This window comes from Trachymyrmex septentrionalis, unplaced genomic scaffold (assembly GCF_001594115.1).
Source record: "Trachymyrmex septentrionalis isolate Tsep2-gDNA-1 unplaced genomic scaffold, Tsep1.0 scaffold76, whole genome shotgun sequence".
In the NCBI taxonomy this organism is placed as follows: domain Eukaryota; kingdom Metazoa; phylum Arthropoda; class Insecta; order Hymenoptera; family Formicidae; genus Trachymyrmex; species Trachymyrmex septentrionalis.
This window is the reverse complement of record NW_017305947.1, coordinates 67,482-89,740: the sequence shown is the minus strand read 5'-3', so window position 1 is coordinate 89,740 and position 22,259 is coordinate 67,482. Positions and strand designations below refer to the sequence as shown.

The 22,259-nt window shown below is 39.0% G+C and overlaps 1 protein-coding gene across 1 annotated transcript in view; it reads right to left on the bottom strand.

Moving 5' to 3' along the window:
- Positions 1-19,546, bottom strand: part of LOC108754087 — a 126,515-nt gene extending 106,969 nt beyond the window's left edge. The window contains exon 1 of the mRNA XM_018496137.1: positions 13,996-19,546. Within this exon, the coding sequence (XP_018351639.1) occupies positions 13,996-19,546 (5,551 nt within the window). The remainder of the gene's footprint in view (positions 1-13,995) is intronic.
- Between the last annotated feature and the right edge of the window lie 2,713 nt (positions 19,547-22,259).

Genomic DNA, 22,259 nt, shown 5'->3' with positions numbered 1-22,259 from the left:
TATTTTTGAAAATATATATATATTATATATTTGAAAAAATAAGATTATTTTTATAAATATTTTTCCAATCAAAATCTAGATGAATTCTATTCCGTAAATAAATATTAAATTTGATATTCCCGACATGTTCGCATATCGCTGATATAACCATCGCAATTGCAAATATGACACAGCAAATATCAATTTGATTCTCAAGATCTATTTATTAAACCATATCACGTCTCGAGTATCACGTCTCGGTTTCACACAACTAAGTTGTTCAACAGAAACCCACCTACAAGCGTAAGTAGGTTTCCTTTATCTTTAACTATTAAAATGTTTCAACAATTCCCATGACACTGACGACACTATACATCCATTTAGTCTTTTCAACTTTTCTCGCCGTCTCTTAGAACTTTCAAATTCGCAACTCAAAGTATTGGCTCATACCATAATGACCTACAGGACAAACAAGTTTGAAACTTTTCGCAAATCGACATTGATCCGCTTTAGCGAAGGTTATAATGAGATACAACCGCTTATAGCGATTTATGTAACGCGTAAGTGAAGAGGAATATAAAAAAAAGAGTTACAAAAATCACAAAGTATAATATGTAAATAAGACAATTGTTATCCTATGAGATAAGAATATCTTATAATGCTGCGATATGAAAGAATACACGATAGACAAAAATCAAATTATGATTTATCGCGCTAGAAAAAAGATACAAATAAAAAAATTAGCATTTTTAAAATAATGAAAGGAAATCGATTCTAAAGATTAACATATTATTGCGGAAAAATGACATTCGTCATTGCTTATATGGAAAAATGTTAAAATTCCGATAAGGGATAAAATTTACATAATCCTATACAGAGTTGTAGTGTTCGAATTTTAATGACTCATGATGTAGTTTTAAAGAATACATTATAACTGAAGGTATAATATAGAGTGAAGTTATGCATATTCACTATCTCGGTTAGAACGTTGTTCCAATTTAAAAAGAATTAAAAAAATGCTTGACTGAAAAGTTTCTAATTTAGTTGTGCCATTTTTCTATCAACGCGATATATAGAAATTTATTAAAAAACACACCGATGAAACTCATCAATTAGAATAAGATTTTATGAATATTCATAATATAAAAGCTCGATCTATCAAAAAATAAAATCAATATAGGGACAAACACTTATTAACAGAGAAGTATTTTGCTCTTAAATAAAAAATCCTTAAATCTAGAATAAATGATTTTGGACATCAGTTTCGTGTCAAACACTATGGCGCGCCAACACCGTGTAATAATATCGGATAAACATTTATTTTAAATATAACAATATAAACTTATATGTATTACTTTTTTAAACAATAAGTTAATTTTAATTAATTCAAAAGAGGAAAATGGAAATTATTAATCTAATCTTATTGTTTTTTTATTTTTACACTGCATAAGCTTGCGATGAAGATTAAGTACGTTAAGAATATTTTTGTTTCGATAACAGAAATTCTTTCTGAGAAAGTATTTTAATAATTTTTTAAAAAGCACGAATTTACTCAACATTGTTTAATTGCTTTTTTAAAAGTACATTTAATCTTAAAATTAACATTTCCTCGCGCTTGAATCTCAAATTATAATATGTAAGAACAATGTTAAGAATGTAATTAACATTGTTTAAGCATCTATATCGTTTTTATTAACTTCGTTCCTTAAAAATATCCACGCGCTAAATAAACCATTACGATCTCGCGGAAAAAAGTTCCTTCGAGCTTTCGCAGGAAAGCAAAGTACATTCCATCTGCCTTCGACGTTTTCGAGAGAAATAAAGAAGGATCGAAGAAAATCGTGGACAGGACGGATTTTCAGTTGCCATCAAAGACGCGGTGTTCGCCCGATTTTTAATTAATGTCAGGTCACGGAGAGAAATGGCTCCCCCATCTACCGCCGTGTTCCTCAGACTCTGAACGATCTCGACCCTGTCGTTTCAGGGAGAAATCGCCTATCGAAAATCGATGAAGTCGTCAGCACCCGATGGTCGCCTCCGTTACCAGCGCTTTCTAACGTTCGTAGCGTATAATCGTTGATATATCGGCAGAGTCATGCAGACAGCTGATAGGCAAAGTTGCCTTGTGAATCATGCAGCGTTTTACCTCACTCTACCTTAAACGACAAGGAAAGAGTAATAAAAAGAAAGAAAAAAAAAGAACGCGCCATTTTAAATTGCATAGACAAGCAATCTCAGTGTGATAACACTGAGAAAACGTGACGTTCTATGTTAAACATAATGACAACGTTAATCTCTGCAGCCAGATTAAGAAGAAAATTAAGTAATTCCAGAATTTATGATGAAAATGGCAATGCGAACATTTATCAAGAAAGAAAGATCGTGCAACAGAAAATCATTTAAATTACATGTTTTTTAACGTAGATTTTAATTTCTACATAAAATAATTTATTCGGATGACCTGAAATTTGCATTAGCGAAAGTCGAGAACTGTTAAGAAAACCATTTAATTCCTGCACAAATTACATAAGCAACTAACAAATATATTTTCTACTTTAATCTAAAATTACGCAAGCGAGCCAATTAAGCGCTTAATTGGCAATAAGAACGCCAGCTGTCTTGACATAAGTTCCGTTATTTCAACGAAAAAATCACCCACTTTATCTTTCTTGAAGAACGTCTTGCCGCGGAAAAGATAAGCAGCATCGTTTTAACTAAGCTCTCATATTACGTCAGTTTACGTTCCGCAGAAATAAATTACAAGCATTTTTACAATTATTTTTGTAGATCTGATACAAGTTGCAACGAACACAGTCTAATCAACATTTCGCTAAAAAAAATACTCAAAACTTTTGAATTATAGACACTTATGTCCGTTACTACCAATGTAGTTTAATTTTAATTTTGGTTCAACTAACTACTAGTTCTAAGAGAAGATGAAGTAAGTTGAACAGAGATTAAAGTTACTCTTCTCTCTACTTTTGGTAAAAATGGACATTAGATTATCTATATGTAAAGAACTTAATTCTACAATTTACAAAAAATTTTCCAACGAGCAATATTTTGTCGAAAATGTTAATGAGAAAATGTTGAAAAAATCCTTTATCGAAGATTTGCTTTGTGACAAATTCTTAATTAATTAAACATTTTTAATTAAAAATCTATCAAAGCAAAATTACAAGTTAGCTGAAAAATATACTTTTACAATTCGTCTTTCTGAGAGATTCAGAAAAAATTTCTTCATTTCTAGCTTTTCAATCGTCTGTAATTCCAAAACTTTTTAAATTCTTTCTATCAGTATGCAGCCGTTCCTTCCTGAAGGAAATATCGATTTGAAATTCATTAGAGAAACTGTTACATTAGATTGGAAGGGACAGCAAACGAGGACGTCGTCGGCTTCTTACCTTCTCTGCCGAACTTGCGTTTCTTCTTGCCAGCGCCGCTGCTGGACGAGCTCTTGCTCGAGCTCTTATCCTTGCTCTTCCAGCGTCCAATCAACATTTTCCGCAGCTTCCTTCTCAGCGTCTCGAGGGTAGCGTCATCGGGCGCGAAAACGGCGCGGGCGTTCGTCGCGCGGCTGTACGCACCGCGCACGTTCACAAACCGCAACTGGCACGTAGCCACGCGGGACGCATCGTTTGATGCTGCGGATGCATAGTAACGACGGACGCACGTCGCACCGCCGCGCGATCTCGCCGTCTCGTAACGTCGTCCATCATCGACGATTGGGATGCGTTCCGCCTCTATCGTCGCGCGAATTCGCCGGCGAGACCGCGAAAATGCCTCGCGTACGCGGCTTAATCCAAGCTGTTAAGCTAAGCTGTCAAGTCTTACCTGGAACTGCACCGCGCCCTGATCACGAAAGTGCGAAAAATTCTGATCTTTTTATGACTGACCACAGTTACTGAGAGGATGTCCCAGTAATAAATGGAACAAATATACATACGATAAAATATTAAATTTGGTAACGTATACATTCGGTGATTATAAAAAATATTTGTTAATTGTATTTATACATTTAGAAAAAACAAAGTGTGATAGTAACTAAAAGATGATAATTAAACAAGTTTTATATTATATGTGGAATCAATATACACGATTGAATAATTATCTTATAGTTGCAATAATAGTTGAGTAAATTAATTTTACATATAATTAAGTTTAAACTATATTACGTATAATTACAATGACCATAAAATAATTTATTCAATTCTCTCTCTATACATTAATTCTACACATAAAACTTGTATAATTAACACTTTTCTCCTATTATGTCTCTTTCTTTGATTGCGAGTGCAGAATTATTACCATGTTCGACTCAAATGTTTCAAATATTCTGAATTCATAATTACATACAGATATCAATTAATATCTTTAATCCATCAATAAAAAATTAATCGCTGATTATATTTAATGGATATCTTTTCATAACTATGGTCATTAAGAATATTTTCAAGCACTTTCTCGATCTGAATCAGTCTCGTCAGTTACAAGCATGCGATTCTACTAAAGCAATCAAACAATGCGACTGGATCATCTTTAACTTCGTTATAGAGCGATGCTGTTCATTTCTAATCTACCCACTACATAATTTCGAAAATTGCTGAAAAGCGAGAAAAGCCGAAAAAATCGAGGCTGGCTATATTCATCTGAATTCCTCGAAGAGACAAAATAGCTACATTCGAAATGGAAAAAATTTCATCGACGATGCTAACCAATGGAGGAGCCATTGTGGAAAAAACGAAAAATCCGTGACGCATACTAGCCGAATTGTACAAAACGCAGTTCCATATTAGATCCGATCATATCACGATGATCAATTTAAGGAGGAAATCGCCATTGTCGCCGCGACGTCTCGGCGCTATTGACTCTGCCATCTTCCAATCACCGAATATTTTACAAAACGACGAATGCTCGGGGAATGATTACGAATCAGATTAACGGGTAAAAGGAATGAGAGTTTTTCGTAATAAAGGCATCGTAAGATAATTTCGTTTATCCCTTCGCTCGCTTCCTGACGTTCCGAAACGAACGGAAACGTAGATGTTTGCGAGGGATGATGGATAATACACCAAAAACGCGATGGAAATAACGTCTACTTCTCCGACTACTGTAAGCCCCGTCCAGAATTTATGATTTTTATTGCCGTCTACGAACTTCCCTACGTCATTCTATCACAATTTGCCAAGGGCATCGACTGTGTTAATTAGACATCATTTATCATCGCTCAATATTAAAAGAGCATCTAGCTTCATGATGCAATCCCAGCGAAACCTCAAGCATTTTTCACTTTTTCACTTCTTTTCCCTTCTGCATTATTGTACCATTACTTACGGAACGGTATCGACTGTGATAAATTAAATGATATATTAAATTAAATGATGGAATTAATTAAACGATAAGTGAAATTGATCGATGAAATATATTGACTGAAAAAATATAAAGAGTTTTTAAAGGGATGAACATGGACGTATCCAAGGTAAGAGGGATTTAGGAGATTCAAACCCCATCAAAATTTTTTATCCATTTTCTCATTTTTAATCATAAAAATATATAACTTTACTTTTTTTGCTGTCATATAAAATATTTTTTCTTCCCGTCAATCAAGATTTCTAAAACCGTCGTTAGTTAGAGCTTTAACAGAGTGTCCGATATATGCGTATACGAAAAATTTTCGCAAAATTTTTGAGCCAAAAAAAAAAAAGAAAATACTCTAAGATACAAATGAGTGTACCATTCATAACACATTTCGTTTTTAATAATCATATTTTATCTTTACATTCTTCGAGAAAAAAAAAATAGAAGTTGTGATTTAAACCTAATATTTTTTTCATTCAAAATCAAAAACAAAAAAGGGACATTCCAAGTTATAAAATATCTAAAAAAGAATTTATTAACGCAAAAAAATTGCTGCTCATATGATTACAAAACTGATAAACCTCCTCCCTTCCCCAAAAATCCTGGATACGCCCATAGATGGGAGTAATGACGTTTTCCTACTACTAATTCTATCACCCGAATATAAACTTTGTGATGCAACCATCAAATTCATTGTTTAACGCGATCGCAATAAGATAAAAGATGAAAATTAATTAATAGGTATTTCCATTAAACAGTAATACGAACTAAAATAACATTACGTGAAGCATAATTTCAAACTAATTCATGTAACATTATTCGCTACAGAACTCACTTTGACAGAAATTTCGCTTATTGGCTTTTACCAATCCAAGTGGACCAAATTGAAGAGCGCAAATCAACAAATTTAACGGACTGGCCTTTATGAACGCGGTTGTTTAACAGAAATTCGCGCTGTACCGCTTCCCGAAAACCACAATAATCGTACTAGTCATTCAATATAAAAGCAAGGAATATCGACTGAAGTCTGAATGGCTTTAGAATAAGAGAGAGAACTGTTATTGATGCCGCCTACACACCTCCGAAGAAACGACTCACCTTGATATTAAATGTGACGTAAATCGACGGTCTCCAAAAAGCGAACGAGGGACTCGATGCTGCGTGCCGGTTAATTAACGAGACTAATTGGATCTTTTACTTCCTTTGTAAAACGGTAATTAATTAGATTCGCGAATCAAAATGATTGCTCGCTCGCGTGCGGACAAATGAACCGCTATTCCAGCTCGCGCAGTTATTGCCTTTCAATACCTCGACATACCCCGAACGAACGAATAAACGAACGAACGAAGGCCGCGGGCAAAGAGATTCCCGAATCATTCAATTGGCAATACTCCTTTGGCCGTTTATCTCTCATCGAAACCATTTTACTCTGATTCGTTGATCTTGATTTATAGGCTACCTACGAAAACTTACTCTTTAATCAAATTAAACCTAGTATCCAGTTACGTGGATTTCAAGCGCGTCGATGTACGGCTTTTGGGAAAATTCCAACAAACAAATTGACTGTGACTGCGCTTTCAAGTTACGCTTCATAAACGTCAGAAGGATCGTCATTAAACTCCTTAGTTTACTTCCTAATTAAAAGAAAATAGAGACAACGTTTGACATAATTAAAGTTAAATAAAGTGGCAATTATAATCATCGTTTAGCTTTTAACATTTAGAATTTAAAGAAAAGCTAAGAAAAATTAATTTATAATACAATAAGATCTCATACTTTGATGACTCATATTTTGCACCATTAAATTTTATTGCTTTGCAAAATGATAAGTGAGAAATTCAGAAATAGATTGGCATTGGTACGAATAATAAATAAACTAAGAACTTTTTTTTTATTTCTCTATTATAATGATAATAATAAATCAATGTCTTTATTTTTCTCTACTTAACTTCTTTGCTTTCTTTTTCACGGCTATTAAGTATATCTTTTATATTGTCTAAGGACAAAACTTACTTGGAAAATGAGTTGTCACGTTCTTATTTTTCATACCCTGTCTGTGAAGAGTAAGATGAATTATGGTTTCCTTATCACTCGAGAAATAACATCTCTTGATATATAATAATAAATCGTTATCTCTACTTGATTCCTGTATATATATTTTTTCTATTTATAGTTTATATTAAAACAATAGATGATTGAACGTATATAAAAAAAATCTCTTAATTATTATTACAATTTACATTGCTAAACATATAGTCTATTATCTAATTTTAAATTTTATTTTTTTTATTTATCAAACGATTATAGTTATTACAAGAATTTTATTAAAAAAAGAACGTGCGCATTGAAAAAAGTATTTGGTATTTGTGACTATAATTGCATGATAAAATATTCATAGTTTAGAATCTCCATTTTTATAGTTATTACGCTATCATGTTATAAATAGAACTATAAATATAATAATAATTATATTTATAATTCTACATATTAGAAAACCTACATGTTCTCGAAAACGACTATAAAAAATTATAGATATAAAAATACAGAATTATAAATGTAAAACTATAAAAATACTGAATTATTTTTGTAGTTTTTGTCGCTTTAATGTTAGTAATTTTATAATTCTATAATTCTACTTTGTATAACTCCATATTTTGAGTTCTATAACTTTATACTTGCTTTCAAGAACAATCATATATTCATTTTCATATATAATTATAAATATAATCATATTATTAAGTATATAGCAATAATAATTATAATACTATATATTATGGAGTTCCTACAATTATTTTACTTACTATTTATGCATTATAGTAAAAAATACCAACTACTTTATTAGAAAGTAATTTTATTTTTTACATAAATAATTAAAAAATTGAAAATCTATTACTGCCTCATCCATCTCTAAGAAATCATACTGTTGGTAATTACTGATTGCTCCAACTTCATCAAATATCTAAGATCACGATCACAAAAGAGAAATACAAAGGATAATTATCGCGCAAATTATAACACGTTCGTGCCGATATAACAGCGTCATGATTATAAGAGATTATTTCATCGATAACAATGTATCCTCTATACATAACTGTACCATTCACAGAAATCGAAAACTTTCCAAAGGATTATATCAAACAGAGAGAACGTAAGTCGAAGATAGCCGCTACATGTTATTCCACATGCGGACGGTGACCGCACCGAGGTCAAGGCACCCGGCAGTTCACCATATTGCTGCCTGCATCGGCCAGCACGGGCACTACCGGCGAGAGTACCGTTCTCCATTTTCTTCCAAGGATATTCGAAACTATTAATCGATACGATGCGCAAATGCGATTGTCACAGAAGACGAGACGAGTATCGCCTGCATCACCTTTCGTTCGCACCTTAACAATCCCCGACTTAATGAATGAGCACGAAGTACCGTCTATCGAATGTCAACCTCCCTCGTGTCAAAGAAATTGATAGGAAAACGAACGGAAAACAGAGAGCAAGAATCGAGCTGCACGTTACTCCGCACTGTGCCGCAACGGGGACCACAATCAAGATGGTCGGCACAACATTTTACCGGTTATCGTCACGTTTGAGCGATGACGTCGACGATGACGACGGATCCGGGCAGCGGTCCCTTACGTTTGCGAGTATCACGGTCGGTCGTTCCGCCGACGTTCAAAGGGGGGACGAACTTGAAAGACGAGATACACCACCACGACCAACTGCGACCACCACCTACACGTCGTTTCACGGGACGCGGTAACGGGATGCAGGACGTAGCGGCTGCGGCGGCGGCAGCAGCACTAGCACCACCACTACCACCCCGGCAAGGGTTGTACTCTCGGGGAACCCGGCGGTTTCCTCCCTCAAGATATATCAGCCGGAGACTGTGTCCCCACGGCTTGCCTACGAGACGAGTGGCGCGTATACTTCTCGTCCGCGACGACTCTCGACGCGGCGAAGGTCGCGATCGATCAGTACTTTTCGAAAAAGACGCTCGCATGCGGGAGGGGCGAGTGTGAGAAACGATGGGATACAAACCACCACCACCATCACCATCACCATCACCACCACCACCACCACCACCACCACCACCACCACCACCACCACCACCACCACCACCACCACCACCACCACCACCACCACCACCACCACCACCACCACCACCACCACCACCACCACCACCACCACCACCACCACCACCACCACCACCACCACCACCACCGCCACTACCACCACCACTACGACCACCGTGCCGGCTACACGTCGTTTCACACGTCGGTGCACCTGCAGCAGCCGCAGCAGCAACAGCAGTGGCAGCACCATCAGAGAGGAAAACGATACGTCGCTGGGACGCCCGGAAAGTCCCGGCTACACCATCCCCCGTCCCACGTTTACTACCCTTCCCGGCGTCTTCCTCTCTCCTTCTATCTTCCCTTCGAGTGACGTCACGGGAATGGAGTCGGGGATCGATCCTGAACGCCCACCTCTAGACCCGCATTCTCTCTATTCCGAACAGTACTGACCGGATAGAAAACATTCGACCGTTCCCTCGACGATCTCCAGCGACCTCCTCCCCGCACCCCGGACGTACGTACGCAACCCCCGGTGACACGCACCGCGCAACGGAAGGGCGTAATTCCTCGCCGGATGGAGTGCACTGGCAAACTCGCGGTTGCAACGGGGAGCCCGCGAAGGGATGAAGCGATGCGCGGGAAAACGGAACGAGAATAAATGAAGGGAGGAAATATATTGAGAAACAATTTCACAGGAGATATTTTCGCGCTTGAATTATGATTCTTTGGAATTTTTGAATAAAGAAATATTATTAAACTTTCTATATCAAAAGAGAAGGATTTTTTTTATGACAAAAGATTCACGTAGAACGTTTTATTAAGCACCAGATCTAGCCCCGACCGAATTTAGCTTCTTTATTTATTGACTGAACATTTTGTTCTAATTAAACACAATTTTTTTCCAGCTATAAATGTTCAAATGTATTTTTTAAATATCCTCGTTTTGAATAGCTTCTAAAATCAAAACTGTACCTAATTGAATAGATATATATCAGATTATATATTGAAATCTGTCAGACCAGCTGGATAACACCACAGCCGCAACGGGTACTTTCGCGTCAATCTATAAAATATGTCAATAATTCAAGGAAAAAATAGATAATACAAGAATTGTTTCAATTGTTTTTTTTCTTCTGGGAAGTGTCAATTCTATATGCCAATATAAAGAATAATCCCACGGCAATACGTTGTATCGTTTAATCGTTAATCTGACTAATGTCCGTTTCTACCAATGTAGCGTTTCATTTTAATCACGGTTCAACTAACCCTTCATCTTTTTTCTAGTTCTGAAAATTAGATTAGATTAAAAAAACCGAGATTAAAATTCACTGATAAAAAACGGTCATAATAGAAATATTGCGCAAAGGTTAATTTCACTTCTGCGAGATCAATTATCCATTGTAAGCATGGATATGCGCACACATAATGACGTAATTAATGAGGGGAATAAAACTAGCATGCCAGGCAGCTAGATCGTTGTTTTGCCTCCGTTATGAGGCCGGGTTGCGTTGGCATGACTCTCAATTCCAAACATCGAACATTCAAATCTGCAAGTACGGGTCGGTTAATCTGCATAGATATTGCGCCGTGCAACGCGCGCGTGGAAATTCGGCAAACTATTATTCCACTTCCCCATCAAGAATTCTTTTGTCCCCGGAAATCGCTTGTGCGCCAGTTCGGCGTTCAAGTGGCATTAAAGGAAGGATAATGTCCTCGCCTGTCGTCTTTTGATCCTCCCCGATTTTTCGCCGCTTCGTCTCGGAGAGCGAAACTGACGTCACTGTGCGAGTTGGGAGTAAAAGAAAAGAAAAAATCTCGCGCGTGCACGTCCGAGAGAAAGAAGACTAAAAAGAGATGCTAAAAGAACTCAATCATCGTTCCTGATCTCTGTCTATCATTTGATGGTGAGATAATAAAAAGAGCATTGAACCCGCCCCCGGTTATATGAAGCTGTACGATTCTCAAAGCTATAAAATTCTAATGCAATGCAAACAAGGCAACATTGTAGATCTTACATAAATGACCGTAAAGGTGCTTGAGATTGGAGTTGAAATAAATAGAGGCTGAGTCTCTCATATTTTGCAACATTTCGTTTTCTTATCCAGCAATTTTTCTTCCCCAGTGCCCTCATTTACAAAGCAAAGGATACTCTCGGGGCAACAACTGTGTATGCAGCAGCTGTTATAAAATTTATCCGACATTTAGAAACATGGATAAATTAATTAATTAACTCTATTAATTAAGAGAGCACAAACACTCATATATGTAATATAATGTGTTACATTATGTTGAAAATGTATTATGTATGAAATTTCATAAATACGAGCAATTCAATTACATAAAAAAATTAAAAATTGTGAAAAGAGAAATAGAATTTAGAAAAAAATTTTTTTTTCACGTAGAGTTTTTCACAAACTTGTAATTTTACCTCAACATAATCATTAATTGTAACATTATACGTCTCGTGTGACGGAACATTATTATCGATAACGTGTTTTGCAACGAAGCTCTCTTCCGTGTAGGCGATTCGATGCATCTTACGACCGGAAGAGCGTGGGAGTACAAAAGTGCATTGGTCGGCGAAGCGACGTCTTACGCATCGGGTGAACAGTTTACCGGGATGCAATGTCAGTGACCTTATCTACTGCAGCCTAAACGAGCGATTAATTGCTCTGTTCGCCGTGCGGAAAGATATACCATCTAGAGGCGTGATTCTGCCCACTAATAGTCTAAGATAATATTACTCTTATACTTTGTTAGATGTCTGAAATTACGTCAGACATTGAGAGAAGCGCAACATTTCTCTCCAAATAAAAATTAAGAAAGAAAAACACACTGTGAACTGTATTTCAAAAGTGTATATCGATCTAATACAGCAACAGAAAAATATCGTCTGTTTTCTTCATTCGTCGTTTTCTCTCATTATTTAAACAATATATATTTTTTAAATTGATTTTCCAATTATCTTTATATAAACTTGCTTATTTTTATTATGACTTCGTTTAGTTTTAACCTGAAATCCGAAATATACATCGCTCCTTAATAAGGCAAAAAAATTCTTTTAAAGAATATAAAAATAAAAAAATATAAAATATACAATAAACGTACATAAATATGTACATAAATTGAACACTCTTTACTTTAAAAAGTGACGTAATTTAATTAAAGACTCAGAACGGAGAAATTATTTACGACGAACTCCTTAAACAGCATCAATTTAATATACTGTTTCCTGAACAAAAATAAATGTAAATGGATTTTCAAACGAGAAACGAGAAGGAACATAATCACTGGATACATTAAAATGCGGCCTTTGAAGAGCGGTGTAAGTTCAACGAATAAAGGAAGTGTTAGAGACCAAAAGCGCATTTGCGTAGTGACGAAGGTTCGAGCGTCGTTTCAAGTGCCGAAGTAACCACATCGCGGTTAATCTTAAAATTCAGCCAATGAAGTTATCTTTGGTTTACCGCGCGCTGTGCTTGCACAGCTTCAAACGACTTAGCAGGAGATCGACTAAATAGACAAATAAGCAAACGGAAGAAGGAGTTTAGGTAATCGCGGGACCAAAATCGGATATTTATAAATACATTTATATGCAAAAGAGAGATCCCGCGGCAATTCCACGGAAAACGGCAAATCCACGTAAGACCCCTGAGTCTATTAGTACCCTACTATCTACAAATTTGAAGAAGTACAGTGAAGGGAGCAACGTTTCTCCCATTACCCCTTCTGTTAGGTACGAACGTGCCTCAACGCGATGCACCCGTCTTCGCGTCTTAAGAGTCTCATTCAAATGCACGATCATACACAGTCGTGTCGTACGGTACGTGCATATCGTCTACACCGAATTACGAACTGCAAAGCACACCTTTGCACCCGGGATTATTTGATGAAAAAGCATCCGCGCTTATTCTCGCGACTTCCCGCCGATTCAGCAGAACGAATAAATGCAAACGATCCTTCTCTCATCTCGACGTTAAAATTCATGGCTGAATGCACGTATCATGATACGAGTTATTGCAGCTTCAAAAAAAAAATTTAATTGGCGTATTAATTACTCATTTGCTTTTATTCTAGATTTTTCAAAATTTCAATATTACTAAAATTAATGTTCTGCACGTTATTGTAAAATAATGTAATGATAAAGTGAAGTAACTTTCACCATAAATCGCAGTAACTTTGACACAAATTTTGATAATGTCCGGGCAACATATCAAAATTATTAATTATATTAATAATTTATAGTATATTACATTTTATTACATTATTTTACAATAACGAGCAGAACATTAATTTTAGTAATATTGAATAGAAATTTGGAAAAATCTAGAATAAAAGCCGCAAATGAGTAATTAAATATGCTAATTAAATTTTTTTTTAATAATTTTATTTCTTCGAAGATTTTAATCTTTGAAAGAGAGAAAGAGAGAGAGAGAGAGAGAGAGAGAGCTTCAAATCTTTGAAGTTCGAATGTCGAAACCTTCAAAGTAAATTACCAGCTCTAGTTTTAATATATACAATGTGAATTTATATAACGCGCGTCGCGCGCATATTTCGTTGGTATAAAATAAATCAAGATCTGACTCACCATTCTGCTTTCGCCGACAGCCGCGTTGCTCCTCACTGTTCCATCGGGCGTCGTTGCAGGCGTAATTCCTGGCATTGTTTCCACGGCGGGAGATTATCAAGGAGTCCTTAGGCAGAGGTGGCAGAGGTTTGTTAGCGTCGTACTCCTGTTCTGAGCAACTGCCGTCTGAACGACACCTCGGAGACGGGCCTGCAGTGCGGGCGACGTACGAAACGTCCTGAGTTCCGTCGTGTCGATCTTGATGCAAAAATACCGAGTCGGTGTCTGAGGTGCTGTCCTCAGTCCTGTGTCGCCTGGTGGGTGGCTCGGGTGCCGTTCCACGTTTGGTCGGCCAGTTGCCAGCCGTTAAATCCGGTCCGGTGTTCGGTTGATTAGAGAAACTGACCCTCTTGGGACCGGTGCTCCCGTACTCCGCGGACTCACCCCCTATTAGGCTTCCTCTCTTAAATATAGGATGCGGTCGAGATCTGACGTCGCCGTCGGTCCCGTCTTCCTCGTAAACCCCGCCGACTTCTAGCTTCCTCGCCGGAGAGGACGCCGTGTCAGTTCGTCCATCCGCGACAGATTTTCGGCACGTCACCTGCCGAACACTGGTACGTTCGATGTCGCCTCTATGGAAGTGCGGAGAAGCGCTCTTCGATCTTTGTGTGTCGTATCCCGCGAGATCACGTGGATTTATGGCCTTTATCGACAACTCCTGACGATCCCGCAGCGCCTGTTGCGGCCGAACTATCAGAACCGGTTGATTCTGGCCTTTTTGAACTTGCATTAACAACGGTTTCCCGGTAGGGCTCACTTTGAGACGTTGCGCCGCATTGCTCCAGTAAGATCCATCCCTATGAATAACGGAACCGAGCGCGTTAGAATTGAATACTTGATTCGGTAACGCAGGTGATATCATAGGGCTTCCATTTCTCGCCTTGTGATGCGTTTCGTACAATCCGTCCTCCGTCAGATTCTGCTCGTAGATTCGTCGCTGCTGCTCCTCGTCCAGTCTCTTCAATTGCTGCCAATACACCGCCTCTCTCATCTCCGGTAGATCGATCTTCGGAGCGATCTGCCTCGGGCCGGAGTTTGCCGACTTCCGGTGTGCTTCCAATGCCTTTTGCTGCCAGTAAAATGCTTCCAAGTGCTGTCTGGTCTCCTGCTTCGAAGGCGACAATAATCCACAATTAGGATAATTCTGCTGACCGCACGTCGCATCCGTAATTCGTTGAGCGTACAGCTCTTGACCCTGTCTCAGTTGTTGCGGTTGATGCTGTCGTTGGCGTTGCTCGTAAATCGGCTCGCGCTGAAGCGAATTCGCGCTTACGTACATCTTATCCTGACTCGTACTCGGCGACGACTGTCGACCTTCCAACGTTAATGCCGCCGCCGTGAGTGGAGCCTGCTGTTGCTGAATGGCATCGGGTCGCCGCTGTTGACAAATATCTTGAGCTGCGTTCGATGGTTCGCGTATCGGGGATCGTGCCACTTTTTTCCCCGGCTCGTTTACAATTTGTTTGGTCTCCGAGACGCACGACTGTGGACTTTGCGACGTCGAATTACGACCTTGAACCCGAGCTATTTTCTCGTCGACATCGCGGCACGGTTTAGTCGAGCCGTATGGATCGGGTGGCGGCAGCTGATCATTCTCGTGTCCTTCTCTTGTCTCTGAGACCACTACGTTACTGCGAGAGGGACTCAGCTGGCCGCGGTGTCCGTAAATTGGCTCGGGGCGCGAGATACTCTTTGAGAAGCCACAGGACAATGCACTTCTTTGTCCCATAGACTTCCTCATTTCTGTAGCGGGAGAAATCTGGCCACCGTACTGATTTCGCACTTCGATTGGTACGATGCCAGAAATGCCGCGCGAATCCGCTATAGGGACGGGCGATTCCGCATCGCGGAGTCTGACCTCGTTTGATGGCCGAGAAATTCGAGACTGGCAGATGGCATCTCGCTTGGGCGAAGCTATTAAGATTTGATCGTCGGGTTGTGACCTTCTGGCTCGACATCCCACCGGGGATGTTGCTACTGTTACGCCAAGTTTCGACGGTGATACGTTCTGAATGGACGATCTCTCAGCTGAATTGCGCGCTAATGAGTCGCTCTTCAAACTTATATCAGTAGTCTCGTAACTCTTCAAGCAATCTTCCCGCGATTTCTCGATTTCTCGTTTCGATTCCATTCGCGTATTCTCGTTATCCTCGCAATATTGAAAGGAACAATTCTTCGTGGGCGATTGTTGATTTGGTGAACATTTTTGTTCAAAGATCAAGTCATCTTTCTTCTCCGGCGAATTCTGCGTTATACAATTCGATACTTCCGTAAAATCGTCGTCATGACACGGTGACGACGGAGTCTCATCATAAAGGTGTTCCCCAATGTAATTATTGGATGGCTCAGAAACGGTTTGACCTTCGTTTTCGTAAATCCTATCGCGCGCATCTTCGAAGAGCGGTCGATCGGCAGGTGAAGCTCGAGCGCTGCTACGGGGCGAGTTCAAGTAATACTCGCCGCTTTTCGAGCTGGAAGGCGAGAACTCGCTCTTCTGACTCGAGTTAGGTGTACAACTCGAGTCGGCATAATCACCGGACTTCTGGCTGGAACCAGACGATGGATACTTCGGAGTTCTCCCGACCAACGGCGCTTTCTGATTTTGATTTACGATCGGTTGTCGAGTAATTTTAACTTGCGCGGGAACCGACTGCGGTGGACTGTGAATCAGACTCGCCTCGAGATTCCTGTCGTTCTGGTAAAGTCCGGATTGACTTCGGTAACTCACGTTGTCGGTCACGTCCAAACTACTAAGATTTTCACGCAACTGATCGACATCGTCCTGGTAATTTTCGTAATTCGATAGCTCGAGCCGTGACTGCGGAATCTCGGGTAGCGGCCTATCGACAGGGTGAATAGCTCGTGATCGTATGTAGTACCGTTCGCCGGGCGGTGCCGAGATTCGACCGGATGCGCCGTGATTCCTCTGAAAGAGGTAAACACGCGCGCCTTGATTCGATTCTTGCAGACTGTGCTTGCGCTCCAGATGGCCGTATCGCCGGCTGTCATGCTGCTCGCGTCTCTGTCTCTGCTCGTACTTCCTAATGTCGGGCGAAACGCCGAACTGTCCGCTTCGCTCCAGCCATCTATCGTCCGGTGCAATCGAGCTGAGACTGGAGTTAGCGGTATACGATCTTGGCCCTCTGGTTCTCTCGCGAAGAAGTCGCGTATCGTCCGTCTGCAGAAAGTGATCGGGCGTACTGGTGATTGGCCCCTGTTCGGGAAACAGTTCACGCTTGATCTCGTCCAATCTCTCCTCAATGATGGAACCGTTTAGGCTGTTGTCCAGTTTAACATTTCTCTTGATGTCCTCGTTCAGGTTCATCGTATCCGGCGACCTTGTGTAATTTCCATTCTGCTGATAACGAGCGAAATGTCGCTCGTCATATCTCCTTCGCTCCTTCTGCTCCTTCTTCTTGTAATCCTTTCGAGAATCCTTCGGAGAGAAGATAGCCGGTAAGAGACGCCGAAAGCCGAGCTTCTTCTTTTGCTTCTCCTCTTTCTTCACCTTGGACGATCCCGCCTCCATCGCAAATTCCTTTATAAGATTTGCGTAACCGTCCCTGCCGCGATGACTTCGAACGACGAAGGTCGTCGGATCAATGGATTCCTTCGAATTAACCGCCGTAAAAGAATTGGAAGATTTATTGTTTCTCTTTTCGGCTAAAATATTCTTCTCATCGGTAAGAAGTATCTCCTCGTTTCTTATTTCTTCGATGTTCTTTTTGCAGTTATTCTTTACTTCGTTCGAATTCGAATCGTTAACAACGCCAGTTGCGTCACTTCTAATATTTTCTTTCTTTAAACTTAGATCTTCGTGAATTATCGCCGTTGTCGTGAGAACTGTATCGGCTCTCTCTACTTCTTCGTTCCACCGAACGTAATCCTTATCTTCCTCGCCGTCGTAAATTCGATCAGATCCATCGATATCGTCATTATCATCCGTCTGTACCTCGTTCTCTCCACTCACCTGAGCGATATCTTCATCGACTGCCTTAATTCTGTCCTCCAGACACGAATCAGAGTCGACGGTACTCACGGTACTATTCTCAAGTATCTCCTCCGAAGTTCGTCTCTTCGACTCGTCGATCGACGTTCGCCTCTTCGTGAATCTCGCTTCCGGATGCTTCCGGTCAAAGAGCAACTGGGCGTTGCGATCCTCGACGATACTTTCACGCGAAGACACGCTGTCGAACTCCTCAATGTAAGACGATTTGGAAGATTCCGAGGAGTTTCGTTGCAAACGATTATCCAGAAAATTCCCGGACCACCTTTTTTCCACCTCCGTCACTTTCGCGCTGTATTTTCGTTTCACGTCGATTTTACTCGACGGTCGCTCGTCAGTCTCGCTAGTTCTGTCGTTGTCAGACGTGTAATCGAGATCAGTTTCCAATAGCCTCTTCTCTTCAATCTTCAGCCGCTTATCCAGGTTATGCCTCTCGAGAAAATCCTTGTCGAATCCGGAACTTAATCTCTCGCTGCAGTTCGACTCCAAGATAATCGGCGGCTTCAGAACATAATTCGACTGAAGACCTAGCAGCTTCTCCTTGTAGCTCTGCGCCGTACTGGCGTGAATCTTGGTGCTCAGATTCTTTTGAAGATCATCGATAGTCGCTTGACTCTTCTCCAGGCGATCCCGCACGTCTCTGTCAACTCTGACGTCACCTTCACGGCTTTCAACGTCGTCCCGCTTCTTAATCTCATCTGATCCACATTTGCAATTCACGTTTGTAGCCTCGGACGTCTCATTATGTTTATCAATTCCGGAATTTATACTAACGTCACCTTCTTTATCGCCCGCAACGTCTTTCGCCCCGAAAAGTTCTTGTTCAGCTTGCTCTTGCTTAACCTCAGCCACTATCTTGTCAACAACTTTTTCCCCTTTCGACGATAAATCTTCTAAAGCTTTTGCTTTCGCGGAGAAAACCGAAGTCGCTATCAAAGATGAATTATGCTCATTTCTAGTTATAGAATTCTCCAGGGCTCTCGGTGATACCTTGTTTTTTTTTACCACCGTACTCGCCGAATTCAAACCTTCGATCACGATACTACCGATCGATGGGGTTTTAGCGAACTTAATCGGCTTGAACCTGGACTCTTCTCTCGAACTAACACCGTTGTTCTTTCGGCTCTTCGGAACAGGAAGTTTCGATTGACTGCCCGATACGATGGTCTTAGGAATAGTATCTTTTGATTTTGATACGTTTTCCAAGACTCGAAATCTATCATTACTCGCCGATTTCTGTCGATCGTTTTTCACACATTTGATAACATTCGATCTCGTCTCCGAACTCAGAGACAATTTTCTCGAAGACTCGTTTTTCGTTAGCAATACTTCTCGCGATCCGTTCGAAGATTCTAGAACAATTTTTTCGACAGTAACTTTGTCGACCGACAGAACTCTCACGTTTTCTGCGTTCGCTTCTTTTTCGTCACCCTTAAATGGATCCCGATTGTGCCGCACGTCCGTTTCCGAGATATTGCTACCGAAGGCTCCCTCCTGAGATTCCATGCTGGTTTGTTGCGCACCGTTCTCCTCTTAAGAACGCCTGAAAGAGTTTCATTGTGATCTTCAGGTATACTCCAAAAAAGGTATACTTTATAAAAAAAAAATAGAAATAAATTTTAAAGTAAAAGTAGGTAATAGAACTACTAAGTAAAATAGATGCTTATTTGTAAAGAAAGCATTCTGGTAATCGTTGAAAATTATTATAATGATTACTAAACGTGTGAACAAATAGTGGACTCGATTATCGACGATTTTTTTAAATATAAACATTTATTTCTAATACTTCTAGAAATAATACAGCTTTGTCTTCCCACAGGCTCAAAATAAATTCTTTAACGTTTATATTCTATAGACTCGTACAATAATATTATATAAATAATGTTATGCCGTTTCATTATAATTTTTCTTTATTGACACAAAAAGATTTTGTTTGTCATATTAAGATGTGCAGATAATATAAATATTTCAAGAACAGAATAGAATTATATAACGTTTATTTTTTTATAAAAAAATTATATAACTTATTTTTTTATAAAAAATATAATAGTAGTTATTATTATTAATTTATTATTTAGTAATTATTAATTTAATTATTCATAATTTAGTGTTTAAGATTTAAACACTATTATTTTATTATCAATGTGCACAACACACACACACACACACACACACACACACAAAATGATGTTATTTTATTTTTTATTGTTCCATTGTAAAGAGTTTTGTATAAATTAAAAGTCTCAATATAATACATTTATATCGGAGTAATGTTAATTAAAAAATATGTACTCCATAATACCTTTTACACAATTGGCAAAAGATAAAACAAAAAGTCCTAAATATTTTTAAACATGAGATAACGTAATATGAAACTTTTATCTTTATAAAATACATGAAAAAGCCGAATAAGCATTCAGATGATCTACTCAGTGTTTTTACTTGAAACATATTGCCTATCCACGATAATTTATCATCTCGCTCTAAAAAGTTTTTACACGTATCACATATTTTATTACGTGACTATGCAACAAATAATAATCACCGTAAAGTTTTCGCTAAAAAAAAAGATCGAGCAAAGTTAGATAAAAAAATCTGCTATTAAAAAATATAATCGAACACAAATGGGACACCCTGTTTAATGCCACTATCTTTTATATTCGATGTACAATTCTAGACACCGGTGTAGGCAGGGACCTATACAAGCGTCGAGAAGGTACGGGGGAACTCAAGATAACTAGATAAATGTCTGCGTGGTCGTTGGAAATTTTCCCATTAGTCCATCATGACTGCGAGCTGCCGCGTCGATGTTTGACCCGGTCAAGTACGTGGTGCACGTACACGGCCATGTGCGCACCAGGCGCTCGTGTATACATTCGTGGGCACGTGCCAGTGCTCCCGGATCGTGCGAGTGCACCAACAAATCCCCCTTGTAGTGTAGTCTAAATATGTGTACGTTTCTAAACATCGAAGCGTAAAATCTCCTCGGTTCGTAGACTTCGTTCGCGCACGGTCGACGTCTCTCTCGTTCTCCGTCTGTCGAAAGGCATTACAGCGACGTGGAGTCGCAAAGTGCAACGACCGTGACGAATTTGTGGCGTTCGGGAATATACAAAGCGTCTAAAACGAGAATATACAACCGTGCACGGCTTCGAATCCCTTTTTTCCTCGTGATACCGTTATGCTCACTTCCGCCCGTATTTCCTACCTTGGAGTGACATAAGCGTTAAGGATATACCCGTCAAAAGGGAGAGAAGGAGAAATACGTTTGTTCACATAGGCCACAAGACCTCCAAAGACGTTATTAACCTTGTAAGGACTGGCGCTTTCTAATAAAGTAACTTATGGAATATTTTGCTTTCTAAAGGATTCGGGTTGTTGAATTCGATTCTAGCTCTTTCTAAAATTCAAACATCAAAAAGTAATCTGATTATCGTGAAACTCTGTTTTAAGAGATTCTTGGTGTTTTCTGAATTTGTGAATGTAGCTTGAAAGTATTAAATTTCAAAGGTGTAGTCGTCTTCAGAGGGATCTAATGTCAAAAGACTTATAATCAGAGTTTAAATGTCAGTTTGGAAATCAATACTAACTCTGTTTATACGTAGCACTGATGAGCTTCAAATAAAGCAAAACTGAAAACTTGATGTTATTTCGCAACGAAAAACTCCATAAAACTCAGTTTTGATAATGAATATAACTTTTCAATACACACTATACTATTTTGTCACGAATGCAATACACTTATACACATATTAGTATATCCAACTCAACTTCAATTTAAACTTTCTTGCTCATAATTTTCATAAAAATGTACAGTACAAACTCTGCTTATCTACATTCCATTTATACATGCTCAGTTACAAACATCTAGAACTCATAACTGAACTCTTATTATACGGAACAACTACGGAACACCATAGTTCGGATAATAAGAGCTCGAACATCGCTATGACCAATAAATACCAAGTAATATGTAACATACTTGTCTAATTTCTCACCCAAAAATGAAACTATTACATAACACGTGCGTTATGTTAAGTTACATTATTGAATGAGAAATTACAACTAACAAAGTACATTACATGTAACTTTGAATTTGCTGGGAACGTCAGCTTCTATTATCGGAAGTAATAAGTACTGATAGAGGGGAGAGTTTAGTCTACCTCTATTATCCTATGCTGTTAACCTATTCAGTTATCAAAACTATCTTGTCCCTCGA